General features: G+C 39.9%; 1 protein-coding gene and 1 pseudogene across 3 annotated transcripts in view; one reads left to right on the top strand and one right to left on the bottom strand.

Annotated features, from left to right (window-relative positions):
• LOC122672189 (peptidyl-prolyl cis-trans isomerase CYP63-like) overlaps positions 1-10,610 on the top strand; it is a 29,315-nt gene extending 18,705 nt beyond the window's left edge. For 2 of the 3 annotated variants that reach the window (XM_043869686.1, XM_043869693.1), the window contains exons 5-14: positions 6,670-6,694; positions 6,800-6,838; positions 6,910-7,027; positions 7,314-7,453; positions 7,573-7,918; positions 8,009-8,088; positions 8,290-8,506; positions 8,643-9,011; positions 9,076-9,156; positions 10,229-10,610. In XM_043869686.1, coding sequence (XP_043725621.1) covers positions 6,670-6,694; positions 6,800-6,838; positions 6,910-7,027; positions 7,314-7,453; positions 7,573-7,918; positions 8,009-8,088; positions 8,290-8,506; positions 8,643-9,011; positions 9,076-9,156; positions 10,229-10,604 — 1,791 coding nt within the window. In that variant the 3' untranslated portion in view covers positions 10,605-10,610. The remainder of the gene's footprint in view (positions 1-6,669; positions 6,695-6,799; positions 6,839-6,909; positions 7,028-7,313; positions 7,454-7,572; positions 7,919-8,008; positions 8,089-8,289; positions 8,507-8,642; positions 9,012-9,075; positions 9,157-10,228) is intronic. The other variant, XM_043869699.1, reaches the window with a different exon arrangement.
• A 2,417-nt stretch (positions 10,611-13,027) lies between these two features.
• On the bottom strand, positions 13,028-16,914 carry LOC122672208 (annotated as a pseudogene).
• Positions 16,915-18,299: the final 1,385 nt, after the last annotated feature.

Below are 18,299 nucleotides of genomic sequence, written 5' to 3'. Positions count from 1 at the left end.
TATTCTAAAATCACTTAAATTGGATTAGTGGTTCAATCGGTTCAATTTAAAACACTAAAACATGAAAATAAACTAAGTATAGGGCTAATCCCGTATGCAACTTATGTACCCCAACTTTAGGCCCATCAAAGTGGCCTATTATATAGAAAACCCATGGGACCAAAGACCCAACTGATGCAGAATTATCACCAAACTGGGCTTCTTTTATTAGGAATAAGTCTAGGGTTGGGATATATATATATGTTGGGCCTTTGATCCCAAGGGTTTTCTATGTAATAGGCCACTTTAATGAGCCTAAACTAGGGGTATATAGGTTGTATACGGGATTAGCCCAATACTTAGTTTATTTTTATGTTTTTTAATTGAACCGGTTCAAATTGGTTGCGTCCAATTGGTTCAATTTAGGTGATCATGTGACTTGGTTAAGTGGTCATGTGACAACTTAAGTGGTCATGTGATGTAAGTTGGGCTGGATTAAGACTTTATAAGTCCAACGATGTTGTGAGTCTATTTCCTTTAGTATTTTAGTTTCCTAGTCAGTTTAAGTTACCTAATCGGTCAAGGATTGAGTTAGGCCTTTCCTTTTTAGAGTAGGAGTCTATTTTTGAGTCTTTTATATAAGGTTGTAAGGGGGTGCAAACATTGAAGACGAATTTGATTAATGAAAAGCTTTTGTTTGCTGCCATTGTTGCTGCCTTGCTTTGTTGAGTGTTGCTCCTTGTGAGTGTGCATCCTTGTGGTTCTATCAAGGTGGAAAGGGACTGGTGGAATCCGGTTGACTCCGTATGCCGTGACGGCTGGGAGGATCTTCTTCAGCTGGAAGGTGGTTTTATCCAAGGTTCGAGAACTCGGGTCTCGGTGGCATCTCGGCCAGGCCAGAAACCGAGTCGAGCCGAAATCTCGGCGAGTTGTTGCAATTTTTTTTTTTTGGACTCGGACCCCTAACTCGGTGGGTTGTACACATATTTTGGGTCTGAAACTTGGTATCCAATATATTTCAGGCCATTTAAACACAATGGCATGCCCAGATTTGCCAAAAAACAAGTCCAAATGTGAGTTTCACTTTGGACCATAGGTTGGTAGGCGACGAGTCGTACTAAAACAACCTAATCTACATATAATTTAGTAAAACATAGCAAATTAGCAATCAAAACATTCTAATTAGTACACATCAATCAAAACATTGAAATAAAATGTACATTACATCAATGTTCACTTAATTTGTTATAGAAAATGAGATTGAACAAGAAATTCATCCCCATATCGATCCACATAGAATTCCCATGTCATGGAATTGCTATAGTGTTGCAAATAGTGTGACATAGTTTCCACATAAGTCTTCTGATCAACATATACCAATTTCCCTATCTTAGGGTACATGGGTGGCTGTTGGTATGAGGTGTAAGATCCACTGCTACTGTCATATTGAGTTTGAGGCATGTATGGCTGGTTTGGGACTAGGAATGTGTACCCAACACCTGACGCAGAGCTTTGACTGTCATACGGTCCATACTGACGGCCCATACTGACCATAGGCACTATAATTAGAACCGGTCATACTCTGCTGGCCATAGTCATAGCCATGATGATGCTGAGATGATTGCCATGACTGATGCTCACTAGTAGTATCTATAGTTCTATACTCATGCTTCCGAAACTTGTAAGCATGGTGTTCATACTGCTGTTGTCCTCCTCCTGAGCATATGATTGATGTGAGTGTTTGCGACCCTTCTTTCTGTTGTATGTTTTAGGGTGACCACAATGGTCTTGATCTTGAGTGGCATGCGTAAACTGAGACTCACCGGTGAAACGCATAGGGTCCTCCTGCGTTCCAACTTATTGCTCGTACTGCTCGCACATCCCCTCATGACGATCATCATAATAACCACCACTCCGCATGCCACTAGCAGCAGCAGCTTCACCACCACTACCACCAGCATCACCATTACCATCACCATCACCATCACCATGACTAGCATCACCAGTGTCATCACCACCACCATCATTATCATCAGCAGGACTTCCTACAGCAGGCTCAAAAGGTTTCGGTGACTCTGCATGTGCACGCCCCTCTTGCATCGACATATATTCATCAACATCAGTGCCGGTTACAGACGCAATGGTGGGGTCGGGCCTACCCCCAGATTGATCCATATCAGGTGTACCACGATCCCTCACCCACTGGAATAGGGGATCCTCATCGTCATCAGAGTCTTCTTGAAAAATGTTGGACAGTTCAATGGGTTCTTTATCATTGGCCTCAATTCCTTCATGTATGTGCCTCATCCTTAATCTCATATTGTAGTGCACATACACAAGCTGCTCCAGTCGTTCGCTACCCAACCTGTTCCGCCTCTTTGAATGTATCAATGAGAATGTACTCCAGTTGCGCTCACATCCGGAGGATGAACAAGTTTGTGAGAGCACTCTCACTGCTACCTTCCTCAGGTTGGGTGAACTTGTACCATAAAGCACCCACTAGTCGGCTGCATTACAAATATAGAATAGTAAGAATATGTACATTCTAAAGAGAGAAAATTATAATTCATAAATGTAATATCATGCCACCTACCAGGGTCTGACTTTTGTCTACCCTCCACTGCAGCTAGTCGACCGAAACTTGCTGAGGCCTCTCTGAAGTATTTGATCTATTTTCAATTTGAGGCATTAGTATTTCCTATTTAGTAATTACGTTCATAAACTAACTACCAAAGTGCCAAAGTCCCATACTCTCACCTCATCATTGCAAGCAGCTTGTGTCTTTGGATGGGGCTCCAACTTCTGAGTAATAGTTTGAACTGCCTCTAACAATTCTATGTCTAGCCCAAGATCATGGGAGTAGTGATACTTTGGATTCAAATAGTATGCTAGTAAAGTAAACACCACAAATATGATTTGTTAGTGACTTAATCGCTTTAATGCCTTTAGGGTTTTGAATATGTAAATGTAAAACAGTTATAACATTTAAAGTATAAAGTATGTTGAACTCACCAGCCTTATGCAATGGATGACTCAAGTGCTTCTCCCACCGCTCATCAATGATGTTAGTGTAGGACTTTGCACTTCGAGGTATAGCAGCTCTAACCATTTCCTTCATTTTTTGGATGGCAGCATAAATGTGGCCCAAAGTAGGCTTCTTCTCTGTATCAACCATCTTCAGTACTGCCACCACTGGCTCTAATATGCCAACCACTTTCCCCAAGTCCTTCCAAAATCCATCATTTGCAATGGTCTGTTGTGCTACCTTTGCTTCTTCTGACTTAGAATCTTGTTAACCAAACCATTCATGACTTGCAAACATACACCTTAGACCTATCGCCTTACTCTGAAAGCTCTTCAATGCAATGTAATTGGTGGCAAATCGAGTGACACCAGGCCTCACTAAATATCCATTGCATTTCTCTCTCATCAAGGCTAAAGCATAAGAATGGTTGTACACAAAAGTTGTCACTTGTCTTGCCCTATTTACCACACCCGCCACCAAAGTCTTTTTCCCCATGTCCTTCAGCATTAAATCAATAGAATGGGCTGCACATGGGGTCCAAAAGAGCCGGATCCTCTTACTCTTCTTATTCATCAACTTCTCTCCAGCCTTTTTATAGTTGGAACCGTTATCCGTCACAATTTGGATAACGTTCCTTGGTCCTACCTCCTCCACCACTTGCTTCAACTCCTTATACAAGTATGATGCATCCTTTATATGCTTTGATGCATCGATAGACTTCAAGAATATAGTCTTTCCATTGCAACTCACCATGAAATTTATGATGGACAGCCTAGTAGGTTCAGTCCAACCATCAGCCATAAGAGTAACCCCATATGTTTCCCACATTGGCTTCAAACCATCAATGTATTCTTTTAGCTCCTCTACCTCCTGAGGCAAATATACATTGTATAATTCAAATGGTGAAGGTCCCTTCCATCCTGCACCAGCCCTCCCTGCAACATTAAGGAATGCATTATAGTATGTTCCTTGTGCTACATTGGCTGGAATGCCATGGTAAAGCATGAACTTGCTGATGGCTTTTCGTGCTTTCTCTTGTTTACCACCAAATACTTGTGGGATGGTTGGCTGGTAGGCATCTTGTTGCCTAAAAGTGGTGGGATCCTGCTCAAAAATGGGTTCTGGACCTTGTACTCGTGGTCGGGTTTGGGGTCGTGGTATATTTCTTGTCCCAGTGCTTCTCCTCCTCTCATCTTTTTGCACTAGTGCAGCTGAGCCAGATCCACCAGCTCCTCTTGCTTGCTCATATGCTCTTATATTATCAAAATGAAAACTTTGTCTATTCTCAGCCAAAGTCTGTTGGTAAATTCTCCATTCAGCCTTTGATTGAAACTCACCAGGTGGAGGCCCAATGTCAGTATCATCTCCGCCACGGACCTCTGCACCAGCCCTCTCTAGTATTGCCTCATTAAACTCTTGTTGCAGTCTTTCCCTCTCAGATTTTTTTGATCTTCCTCCTTTCAAATGTTGTGTCATTGCCACTTTCACTTGGATAGGAACATTTGGGCATGATGAAACATCCTTGCTTGTACCAGACAAGTGTTGCTTTAACCTGGTGGCTCCTCCAGATAGCAACTTCCCACAATAATTGCATTTGGACTTCTTTTTGTCTGCGGACATGGGAACTCCATGTTGCCATGCTATATCAGACATTGTATACAAAATGTCTTATGTTTTACACTGTTACATAAAAAAGCATGTATTAATAACCATGGATCACTTAAAGTAAGGTATTCAAGACTTAAAATATGTTATTCATAACTCTTAAACGTAATGTCAAGCTACTAGAACTATGAAATAACTATCTCTTATTTATCCCCTAACCCTAGTATTTATTTGTTAATTAAAAATAATATTTTGAATTTTTTTAAAAACTATTTATACCTTAAAGTATAAGAAAAATATAATGTAATGATGAATTTGACACCATTTGAAGTTGAATATTATGTACATATGTTGTACATAATTTTTCATAAGCAATAAGTATTTTTCCTTAATATTATATATATATTTTTAATTTTTATAATATATTTATTAAATCTGAAAAATAAAATAATTTTTTTAATGGGTGAAAATAAGAAATTAATCCATGGGGCTGTAGAGCATCCCAAGTAGTTTAACATATATCAAAATCATTTTCAAACAATCACTATTCATCATATTTTTTTCATTTTTTTTTTTCAAATAAATCATTTATTTTTCCAGAAATTTTAATAAATAATTTATTAACTGAAAAAAAAATCCGACTCCATGAAATGATAGATCGGGCAAAGATGTTCAACATATATTAAAACCACATGAATGTAACAAGGGTTACAAATTTTTTTTTTGGAAAAAATAGATTTGGGGAAGAAATAGAAAACACCTTTGAAATATTGCAAATTGGCACTTGAATCTTCACTTTGGCACTTCAATCTAACTCCAAACAGTGCATTCCATCCAACAATCGAAAGAAAGAAGAAGAAATTTGAAGGAGAGGTGTTTTTCCCCTTGGTTTAGAGCCTATCGAGTTCTGTTCCTGCTCTCTCTTATGTTGGAAATAGGTTTTTGGGTGAAAATTGGGCTGAATACAAGTAAATAGCACTTTTGGGCCCAACCGAGATATCGCCGAGATCTCGGCGAGATATTGTTTTTTTTTTTTATTGAAAATATCTTGATTTTAACCTTCGAGATATCACTGGCGAGATCTCGGCCGAGAAATTGCCCTTTTAGGAACCGACTAGTAACTCGACTCGGTATTGCCTAAAACCGAGAAACTCTGCCGAGATCTCGCGAGTTCTCGAACCTTGGTTTTATCCTTCTATCACATAGCTGCTGCCTCCATTGAAGATCATCTTCAACAAGTCTCCTACCTATCAAGGACTACATTACCAACATGTCTATAACCCAACCCTAGACTTATTTCTAGGGAAAGAAGCCCAATTTGGTGATAAACCTGCATCACTCTCCCACCGTCTGAAATTCCCTCCACCCATCGCTGCAACCTCGCCCATCCCCTATTATTCCTTCCAACACAGCCCCAACACAGCAACTGCTCTGTGAAAATTATGGTTTGATATTGAAGGACCTATGCGGCTCTACTGTGATAACAAGGCAGCTATAAGCATTGCTCACAATCCGGTGCAATATGACAAAACAAAGCATATTGAAGTGGTCTGGCACTTCATCAAGGAGAAGATAGACTCTAGCTGCATTTGCACTCCTTTCGTGAAGACAGGTGATCAATATGCAGACATCTTCACCAAAGGGCTCACCTCTCACCTCACCAGTTCGATACTCTATTATGCAAGTTGGGAATGCATGGCATTTATTCTCCAGCTTGAGGGGGAATGTTAGAGTTTATGTAATAAGGGTACTTTGAGAACTAGTTTGTTGTCTAGTTGTCTTATATTATATTTTCTCTTTTTTACCTTTTACCTCCTTAGGGAGGTGTATGTAATTCCTTACATCTTATTAGTGAACTAATACAGGTGTGGTAGATATGATTCTCTAACACACAACATTGTACCATCTTCTTCCTTCTTCTTCAACCTTTTACTTTCATCTTTCTTCTTGTTCTTTCACATTCTTTAACTTCCAACTACTTGTTCATTCCATCCTGAGATGTGTAACCCTTTGTTGTGTTTTTTTTAGATGGTTAATGAAATGATTTCTTTTACATGCAGGGGGGTGATTTTTCAAAGAGAGATGGTATGTCTTCTTGTCATGCTACATCATATGTTTATTCCATTTAATGCATGCTGCTTCTCTATTTTCCTTTTTATCTACATTTAACTTGTTAATAGTGATTTGCAGGCACTGGTGGAGAAAGTATATATGGAGGGAAGTTTGCAGGTGTGTATTTTAAATCAGCTGCATGAAACAATAGAGATTGATATTTGTTAAAGTTAGTTGTACCTCTGCAGATGAGAACTTTAAACTGCTTCATGATGGCCCTGGTCTTCTCTCTATGGCAAATGCTGGTAAAAACACAAATGGGTCCCAATTTTTCATCACATTCAAGCCTGCACAGCATCTTGATGGGTACATTCTCAACTATATGTTCTTGGAAGTTCTTTCTTTACCCATTTTCTTGTTGTGTAAATCATCTTCTTCTCCTCTTTCTCCACTCACAATGGTCATATGTTATACTTAATAGGTGAGCTGATTAGCTAGCTTTAACTCATTCAATTTCTAGTTTCACCACTCAATTCCTTCTCAATCCCTTGTGTATAAATCGTAATAATATGGAGAAGAGGAGTTCTTGTAGTGTTTGGAGGTTCTGATTTCCTAATTTTTATGTGATTGGATGCTTCTATGTATTTGGCAGGAAGCATGTTGTTTTCGGAAAAGTTGTGCAAGGAATGGACATTGTTAGAAAACTTGAACAGGTGGACACAGACCAGCAGGGGAAACCATCAGTTCCTGTGAAAATTGTGGACTGTGGTGAATATTCTGGAAAAGATAAAGGTAATCTAGGAAAAAGTGTTTTCCCTAGATTCTAGAGTACTTTGTTTCTATAATTGCTCTCTCAAGGAAATTAATTACAGTTTATTTTTGCTATTTATGTCCATATTATTTTGATACAGAAAAAAAGAAGAAGAAACCAGGAAAGACTGTTTCTTCTGATGTATCTGAGGAGAGAGGAAGGGGGAAACATAAGAAGTCTCTTAAGGACAGAAGGAAGAGGAAAAGGAGATTCTCTTCATCTGATTCATACAGCTCTGATACAGATTCTGACTCCAATTCTTCTGACAGTGATTCACAGTCAGATTCTTCCATGTCAGAGTCCAGTTCATCCAGTTATGAAAGGCGTAGGAGGAGGAAGAAACTGTCTAAAAGAGACAGGCACCGTTATGGGAAAAAGAGAAGGGATCGGCGAAGGGATAAGAGGCGAAGGCTGCGTGATAAAAGATCAAAACGCAGATACAAGCGGTCTGTTCTTCATCTAGACTGTGGCACTGCATTATAGTTTCATGCCTTTATTGTCTTGCCTAGTTTATCTTCTCGTGTGTTTTTTTCCAGGAGTTCAGATAGTTCCAGTGAATCAGAGACTGATAATACTAGTGGAAGTAGTTTGGATGATGAAAAAACTGATCAGAGAGGTATTGCTTGTAAGACTAATAAATTATCACCTGTTGAATATGGATCTCCATATGATCTTAGTGTGCTGTAATCTGTCTCAAGAATAAGACTTCCATGACATTTTAGCTTTTTCATGATTTCATCTGTTGTACTCTATTCAATGCATGTGAGTATTTTTTGTACTGTTTTTGTTATCCATTTCCAATTCTGCTTGACCATAGGAAAGCATTTCACTCCACCTGTCCCTGTAAAAGAGGCAATTTTAGATAAGAAAAAGAAAGAAGAGCTGAAAACCACTGAGGAAAATTCGTCACACGAAGAGGGTGAATTTTCCCGAGAGAACGGGGAATTTTTGAACAATGGGCTTGGGAAGAAAACCAAATCTGACAAAACTGTGAATCAACAACCTGATTCAGATGATAATTCAAACAAGTCCAGGTATTTTCTTTTGGTTTACGTTTATTCTTGTTAAAATGTTGGTGGGCTCTATTTGTGAGTGTCAGAACAGAGCATGCATCTGGACGCTTTGTCGTTTGCCCTGGAATAACCTCTCTTGAAGTAATTTGATGAGCAGGAGTCCAACCATCAGCCCTAAGTGTAATGCGAGCTTGAGTCCTAAAAGAAGTCCAAGGAAGAGTCCGAGATTACAAAGTAATATCCGAAGTCCTGCTAGACGGTCCAATGGGCATAGTCGTGCTAGTTCTTCTAGGAGTCCAATAAGGAGCCCTGTCCGTAAAACTCCTCAACCTTCTGCTTCTAATCGTGGCAGGAGTTTGACAAGAAGCCCTTCTCCTGATGGTACTTCAAAGCGTATTAGGAGAGGTCGTGGCTTCGATGAGCGCTATTCTTATGCACGTCGGTACTGGACTCCATCTCCAGAGCGCTCTCCTCCGAGGTTCCACCGGTATGGTGGGAGAAATGTGCCAGATAGGTACCGAGATAGGTAAGCTCGACTCTTTACTGAATGAATGGTGATGTAAATTTTAAAATATTCTGATTAATTGTAGGTATTCAAGCTATAGAAGTTATACCGAGCGCTCACCTCTAAGACGAAACAGAAGCCCACCAAGAGGCAGGAGTCCCCCCAGGTATCTACCTTCCCTCTTTGGTGCATCAATGTTGTAAATTTGTGCACATATTCATCTTCAACTGAAAGTTCATTGATGGCTTGATGCCTGCTTTGCTCTAGCACCTATGGATGCATCTTGGGTCTGCCCACCTTTAAGAACTTAGTAGTAAGCTTGCAGGTTTTTTCTCATCTTGTGGATCAGAGTGCTTAACCTGAGCCTAACATGAAATAGATGGTTGGGACTCCCAGGCCCATTAACAATGCTCCTGAATTGTCAAAGTGTATTTCCAGTGAGTTAAGAACCTCGCACAGGCATTAATAGCCTCAAGATAATATATTTCTTCCCCCCACCTCTCTTTTATTATCATTAAGAAATCTGCTTCAAGCTCACTTAGCTATTTGGTACCTGGAGCTTACCTATTCTTATTTCCTGAAGCGAGTGGAGATCAACTTCATGAAGGAATCTAACTAAATTAAGATCTGAACTATGAACTGGATACTTTTCATGCTCAGGCAATGTATGAATTTCCAGTTACTATACCTGGTGATACTTTAATTCCACTACCTCATAAGTCGGTCCACATGAGAGGACCCTGCACCGAACCTAACCTAGTTCTGCTGGAAATGAACTGTGGAGTTTTGTGAGAGATTATGCTCAAAGTTTCATCCAAAGTAAAATGGCACAAAATGGAAAAGTACATGATGTCTCGAGTTTTCTGGGAGATTGGGCTCAACTTTGAGCCACGTTCCTTAGTTGTAAGGGGCCGAAATGGTAATTAGATGGGAGTGGGGGCCCTTTATCAGATGAGCCCATCCTTGTGGTAGGTGATGGAAGTTAAATGGTCAGTGTGCATGTTGATACTATTTTCTTGGACTTTTTTAGAGAAATATGGCAAATGAATTACTTACACTTGCTAAATATGACCTAAAATGTTATTATTTTGTGCTATGCTACTTTTCTTTTTTAAAACATTTTACTGTCATTTTCGTCCAACTCAATTGAACCCTAGTCTTTTAATTCTGTAGCCATCCTTCTCATTCCTTCCCCCCCCCCCCTCCCCCCCCCAAAAAAAATCCTCGCTCTTTTCTAGATACCGGAGCAGGAGAAGTCGTAGTAGGAGCATCTCACGCAGCCCAGTTGGTTACCGTGGCCGTGGAAGAGATCGCAGCCAGAGCCCTAGACATAGTCGAAGTCCAGTGAATGAGCGACCTACCATCAGTGACAAGCTCCGGTCACGGCTTGGGCCCAGAGACGATGACCGCCTTCCTGAAAAAGGGAGGTCAAGATCAAACTCAAGGAGCCGCCGGAACTCATCTCATTCGAGGTCTTCAGCTGATGCAGGTCCAGGCAATCCTGGGGACAAAACAAGCTCACGATCTCTGAGCAGGTCTAGATCCAGTTCCCCACGTGGACGTAAGAGTTTGGTTTCCTATGGTGATGCAAGCCCTGAGGCGGGGACAAGGTAGTTCAGACACAATCTGAGGTCACATGTGTGGTTGGGAACATGCACAGAGTGACATTCTCTGTGTTTTCTTTTGGGTCGAGAATTTTGGTCTGTAAGACATGGAAGTTTTATTATTGTTATTATATTTTTTTCTGATTTCATCTTGCTTATGGATAGTGTAATCTGAATACTATCCGTAGTGGTCCTCCCTCGGAGGCTTTATTTTTATTGTCTTGCTTCATTTCCGGTGTGCAACTAGAGAGCTTGGCCAACTAATCAGAGGGTTTAACATTCTTGCCTTGTAAATTTGGGTGCATTTCCTAAGCTCCACTGGAGTGATTTAAAGATTTGTTATTCTGCAGAGTATTTAAGTTTGGTAATGTTTCCCTATTTTTTGGGTCTTGTTTTTTAACTTATGACTTTTAGAAATGCCTTTAGGATTATTCTTTTTAGGGTACCAATGTTTGGGATTTTTCCTATCTAACATGGACCTGAACAAGTATCAAAAGGTAAATTGGAAGGAAAGATGAGGAAAAGGAGAATGTGGGTAAAAGGCTTGAAATGATACTGTTACAGGAGAAAACAAAATGAAAAAGGGGAAATCTCTAAGACCTTACCAGAGTTGTCACAGGTCACTGCGCCAAATTACAAATGGTATGGCCTTAACGGGACTGCCTTGGAAGAAACTCACCCCATCTAGAGATGTATATGGACATGGATTTGTTTTTCAAGGTAGTCACCGAATAGATGTTATTTTGGGGCTCTCCGGCGTCTATTGACATGCTGTTTGATGTTTAATATTTTAGTCGTGGCGAAGTGTAAAGGTGCTGCTAGAGCAGTTCTTGCTGGGAGCAGAGTTTCAAAAATTGATGTATCAGATTGGGAATCGGCAGATTTGTAATGAAATTTCTGATTTTGCCGTTCTGGATCGGAATATTCATGTCAAGATTCCCTGGATTTTTGTTGTTTTAGGCCGATTCTTTGGACCGATTCCGGCGGATTCTAATCCAGTCTGAATTGAAATCAACAGAGACCAGTTCGTCACTGACTCTTGGTTTCAAAATCCTGGCTGGGAGCTTCAAAGAAGTAGCTACTGCATGTCTTGAGGGGTGGGAGGCAATCTCAGAGGATTTTACTAAAGATAATGCAAATGTCCTGAATCTCCTGATATGTCTTTGTGGCTATAAAAGATTTAAAACCCACGATTGGGATTTGGATTGGTCCTAGATCGGTGAAGAATTGGTCCCAATAAACCCTAACCCTAGTTTCCAGTGATAGGGATCTAATACGTTCCTGATTTTAAAACACTGGTGGTTATTGTCCATCTTTTTATCTTTTTCGTTTGGGAATTGAGAAATCAAGGTCTTTTGCATTGGTTGATTGAACCACACCATCAGATATGGGAACTATGTAGCTTGTAACTATGTAAGCAAGCAACCTTGGGCCTAACCAGTATGGACTAAACCAATCAGGTGAGTGATCTTATTTCTAATATTCAGGTAAAGTATTTGGGCAACGAGGGTAGAGAAACCTTTAGCCGTAGTAGTCCTCTTATGTTAGCCCGGTCACAGCCTTGCAAGGCTTTCTAGTTAAAAAAACAGGAAGGAAAAAAAAAAACAAAGAAGTTGCAACATCTCATGCACAGTGTAACGATTGCAGGGCAATTTTCCCTGTTTGGCTCTTCCTTCCTGGAGGTGATAGTCCCTTAATAACTTGAAGGCACAATGCCATGAGATCCAAATCAGGGATCATAGCCAGATAGTCTTTAAAGATATAATTGCAAGTTATTATTCAAACATTAAAAGCTTAATAGCAGGCAGGGTTTTAATAGATCCTTCGCTGCCAAACAATAGGCTACATTATAATCATAGAGGATACCTCTCTCACACATTTTTTTCCCCCTTGTGCGCTAAGTGATGTACTCTCTTCAGGGGTGCCTTATTCATGGTTTTTGCAGGAGTAGCAGGACAGTTTAAGCTCAGACATCACACTAATGCTCCTTTGGTGAACGTATACCACAGCAGAAACGCTTAGATTTTCATCTTCTATTATGTGAAAAAAACATAATCGGCAACTGCAACAATCTTTTTTAGTTTCTCATTTTTGGGCTTTATTACATATACATGATAACCTGATTCGCAATTGAAATGATCATTTCTCACTATCCTCTTCATTGCATCTCCATGATGGAAGAACTTGAGTATTCCTAGCAACAGACGCATATTTTAAAACTTGATTGGCAATTGAACTATGACTCTTAAATTTGATCTTCAGTGTCATCTTTGGTATAGTAGAAGACAAAGAAGTAGATGAAACACCACAAGAAGAGCAAGATCCTTTTGAGTGAGTACAAGTTTGTAAAAGAAAATTCAAAATCATGACTGGGTCTCAAACGATCTGACACTCGCATAGGGCTTTATCATCATATGTTTTTATCCAAAGAAATATGAAACTTAAAGCGGCATTGTTTAAGAAACCCAACAACTAACCATCATCTGAGGGCACTGTGCAGCATAAAGAAAGAAATGCATGCTATTCTATGATTACCAAAAGCAATGGATTCAAAGGGAGTACAATAGGAGAACATTAACTGTTCCAGATGGGATCACAATTATTGCTCTATTCTTCTCTTCTCTCAGATTGGCCTAACAATCTGATCTTTGAGCCACATGTAAACAGGTACCAGAATATAGTATGTTGCTGCCATGGCACCGAGAATGAAACGCAGAAAGAATACAAAAGGATTTACAGGCTCCTTCACATCCTCTGCCTTCGGACCAAGCTGCATCAACAAATGCACATCACTAATCTCACCAAAGCAAAGGAAACCAGCAAAAGAATTAAAACTCAAAAAGCATTTTGTTTACTTTCATTTCACTAACATCAATCAAAATAACTACTCTAATAAGAAATTTTGCATATAAAATACACTTATCTGATTAAATAATAAACACGAAGACCTATGGTATTCTGCCATCAAATTAGTGAAGATACTGATAAACAAATTTCCGTCCCACATTTTAGTTCCTTACCTTTGTCTGATTATTGCTATTCCACATCTGGGAGAAGTTATATTCGAAAATAAAGGCCAAGGGCCACCCTTTCATTCCAATATATCAATCTACCAAACGAATTCAGTTCCTTTAATAGCTAAACCCCAACTTGGAGAACACTAGGCGACTGAAAAGCACTGAAAGATATCAAAGTGATCTGAACACTTTCTTGTCTCAGTCAAAACGCAAGTGTAAAATAGTTTCTCAGACTGATGCACCAATATTACCATAAACATCTGCCTTAATGTGCATCCTGATTATCTTTTGTAGGTAAGCTAGCAAGTGAACTGGCAACATTCTAGTTGGTGGAGGACAGCAGCACTGCATGGTTTAATCTAGGATCTCTGAGCAATTGATACCTTCTTAAAGCAGTGAAATAGCAAATACAAGGAATAATTAAAAACAATATTCTTTTATATTGGGCAGTTAAGAAGCATACGACCGAATATGAAGTATGGTGCGGACTGTTGGGCAGTCAAGAAGCATCATATAGATAAACTCTGTAACTGAGATGAGGATGTTGAGATGGATGTGTGGCAAAACTAGGAAGGATAAAGTAAGGAATGGTCAAATTAGAGCTGATTTGGATGTAGCTCTGATACATGCTAAGCTATGAGAAAGTTGTTTGAGGTGGCATGGCCATGTTCAACAAAGCCCATTAGATGCTCAAGTATGGAGGAGTGATTTGATTCAGATTGAAGGAGCTAAATGAGCAAGGGGCAGACTGATCCAGATTCATCACCAAATAGGGCTTATTTCTTTAGAAATAAGTCGAGAGTTGGGATATGTATATGTTGGGCCTTTAATCCCCAAGGGTTTTCTATGTAATAGGCCACTTTAATGAGCCTAAACTAGGGGTATATAGGTTGCATACGGGATTAGCCCAATACTTAGTTTATTTTTATGTTTTTTAATTGAACCAGTTCAAATTGGTTGCATCCAATTGGTTCAATTTAAGTGATCATGTGACTTTGTTAAGTGGTCATGTGATGTAAGTTGGGTTGGATTAGGACTCTATAAGTCCAGCCATGTTTTGAGTCTCTTTCCTTTAGTATTCTATTACCCTGGTTCCTAGTGGGACTACTCCTACCTAGGACTACATTACAGACCTAAAATGACAATGGGAGAAAGTGGTGAGGAAGAAATGCATAGCTTAGGCCTTCTATCAAGTAGTATGACCTGAAATAGAGCTATTGGAAGGTAAGGAACCATGTAGCTGATCCCATTTAGTTAGGATAAGGCTGAGTTGTTGTATCTATTCTAAATAATAGTCAGAATATTTTTATCTATCTCGGATGCTTGGATCATTCATCTTGAAGAGACCTATGGTTCCTCACCTATCAAAATATATTTTTTTCTTTTCTTTTGGGGTGGGGGGGGGGGGGGATGAAAATATTTCAACTTCTGAACACATGAATCTCATCTTCTGTTGGTAGTTAAAATATTTCATCTTCTGAACCCATTCATTCTCCTGCAAGTTGCCTTAATTCTGACCTCGTTGCAGACAAAAAGTTTTGCAACTTCAATGTTTTGTATAAAGTTTGACACACAATAGAATGCACACCATAATTAATAGAAATTTCAATTCATTACATCTACAGCTTATATCTATGCAAATGATACGATTGAATTGGAACCTTGGTGACAAGCCCCTTATTGTTATCCTTCCAACTTCAACAAAAAAAAATTATTAGGTAATTGTTTTAAACATTTTTGTTAGACTGGACAGTAGTAAACTAGGCGGGACAGTGGGAAAAGGGCTCTGTTTCGTGGGATAATGGTGAGAATAAGCAACCATGCAGAAAGGGCAAATAAGGCAACAAAGAAAGGGCAAATAAGGCAACAGAGTAAGAGGTAAAGCATTGTTTCCTAAATAGACAACTAGAGGTAATGAAGAGAAAAAAGTGCAAAGAATATAAAATTACCTGGAGGGGAGAGTCTCCTGATGCTGGCTTCACTCCTGTCACAGAGCATCCCATGATCAGACCATGCCGACGGACTCCCCGATACCATTTTGGACCAATCCTTTTCAGTTGAACATCTTTGAACCCAGCCTTTTCAAACCATTCAATGTACTCTTCCTCCTTTGGGAAAAGCATCCACACATCCGCAAAGAAACGAGATAACCAAAATGTTGGGTGCACAGGACCAATAAGACAAGCTTTTCCACCAATTTTCAAGACCTTGTATGCTTCCCTGATACCACGCTGTGGGTCTGGCCAGTATTCGATACTGCGAAGAGACAAGCATAGCACATACAAAAGATTCAAACTGTTTGTATTATAAGGTGAAATGTATGTTTAAATTTACCATGAAACTGTTTTATATTGATATTTGTAAAGATTAAAATAGGAAAATCTAGAGTTCGTCAAATTACTAATCCAAACCTAAAATGAGCTTGTGAAAGAAATACATACTACGAGAGAAAACATTAATTCCCACATAGAATAGTGTAACATTTCCTCTGATAACATTCAAACCCCAGACCAATATTGGATAAACCAAATGCCAAATTGAACAGCATAACATCCTGAGTTGTTGTTACCTAAGAATTGAGAATTCTAATAAGTAAATGGTAGAAACATACAACCATTGAAATACTCAGTGTGACAGAAAAGGAAAGAAGAAAAAAATATATATTACCTTCCGGCGGAAATATATCTATCAGCATAATCCGTTGGGAAGGGAAGATCTTCAGCATCACCTTCAATGATCTTGCAATCCTTCAAGGGCTCCTTCTGTTTCGCCTTGGCAAGCTGGTGAGGGGATTGATCAAGAATCGTAACATTTTTAGCATCTACATGCTTAACAATTCCCAATGTAGTGAACCCAGTTCCACCCCCAACGTCCACAACTGTCATATTCCGGTCATAGAGATCCGCGGGCTAGAGGGCATCGTCCCTCATGTCCTCAGTCCAATGTCCAGGGTTTATGACATGGTCATAGATTATGGAGAGGAACCGGTAGAACCAAAATGCCTCCTTTTTGTGTTGTATGAACCTCGGTTGAGAAGCCGGCCTTGCAGACGAGAGACTGCATCTGAGTGTTAGGGTTCGAGCTTTGGAGTTCCTGGCATAAGACAATAATCCAACCTTGGGGATAGACCTGCCATTGAAATCTGAACCCAGAAAACCTAACCCATATGGAACATGTCTGGTGAAGGTGAGATTTTCAGTCCCGCTAAGCATTGAAGAAAACATCAAGTGATCAAAGGAAGTAAACCCACAAAAACTAAGCAGAGAATTCCTTTTCTTTTCCCTATCTTATGAACTTCCTATATATATATATATATATATATATATATATATATATATATATATGCTTCAATGACTGAATACTTGAAAGACACCTCCACATGCAAGATTGAAGAATCAGTTTCTCACCCACACTGATGTCTTCCAAAATTGCATATGGGTCTTAGATTTTCAGGACTTCAGTAAGGAGAGAAGGAGAAAGATGATTCTGAGTCACAAATGCCAAGGTGTCGTGCCAGAGCCAAAGCCCATAAGGACACTGAGAAGGAGAGAGAGGGAGTAAAAATTGAATAAGCACCAGTGCACCACAGATTTGGCGTCTGGGGAATGGGGATACACAGATACACTCAAACAAAGTGTCATCTATCACGAGCTGGATCGCCAAGAAGCAATCCTTGGGTCAACATTTCTATGGTCATAGAAATGGATGGTCTACAGTCTTCTTGTTCAGCATCCTCTGTGACACACTGACTCATTACACTACGCTCTTCTCCACATAAAAGAACACATTACATTATTACCCTGGACCAGGACTAATCAATTAAAGGGGGGAGCCAATGAGAGTGCTGGCATCTCGGGGTGGAATGTTTACCTTTCATGGGGTGAGGTGGTCCTTTCGCCCCCCACTCTGTCTGAGTGTGACTTACACGCTCCACAAAGAACATTAATTAGTGTTGGGGGGGAACGCAAAGACTACATGCACGATATTTAATGAAAGTGTGCTATGGCATCTGAGGGGCGGAATTTCTGTTTTTTTATGGGGGGCGGGGGCACCTGGCAGTCATTCTCCCCCCCGCCCACTCTCTAGCATGGCCTCCCCCCCCCTCCCCCAGAGAACATTTTCCCTTAAGAGTTCTCTATGGGGAAGCATGGTGTCTTTACACATACTGGGCCAATGGGATTATGGGAGTGCATGTAGCGGTTATTACCACCATTCATGGGGGTGGGGTGGTCATTTCAGAGTTTAGATCTGTTATCCACATGGGGACGGATGGGAACAGATTTGAACCCTCTATGGGGGTGTGGGACCCGACCCATCCCCATGTGGGTAGCTGATCCGGATTTGTCACTTCACCCCCTTTGTGTCTGGGTACAACGCTCACACTCCCCCACAAAAAACTTTTTCCTCCATTCATAGCAACTTTAATGTATTAAATTCCATCAAAACTCCACAATTAAGCGTGTTGTTATTTGTTAAAAAAAATAATCGAAGGGCATGTGTTTGTTGTTGGTCCTTAGTATGACATTAGTAAAGTAGTGACCAGTGATAGTGGTTACTATTCTATTCATTAAAAAAAAATAAAAAAGAAAGTAAGGCAGCATATAGATGGAGAAAAAAGAAACTCACGATGTCACTGTGCTGATTCGGTGATTCCTACGCAAGTCTTTTCATATTGGATCTCACACGCT

The sequence above is a fragment of the Telopea speciosissima genome, chromosome 1 (assembly GCF_018873765.1).
Source record: "Telopea speciosissima isolate NSW1024214 ecotype Mountain lineage chromosome 1, Tspe_v1, whole genome shotgun sequence".
NCBI classification, from domain to species: Eukaryota; Viridiplantae; Streptophyta; class Magnoliopsida; order Proteales; family Proteaceae; genus Telopea; species Telopea speciosissima.
The sequence above is the reverse complement of the archived record's forward strand: the minus strand, read 5'-3'. Positions and strand labels throughout refer to the sequence as shown.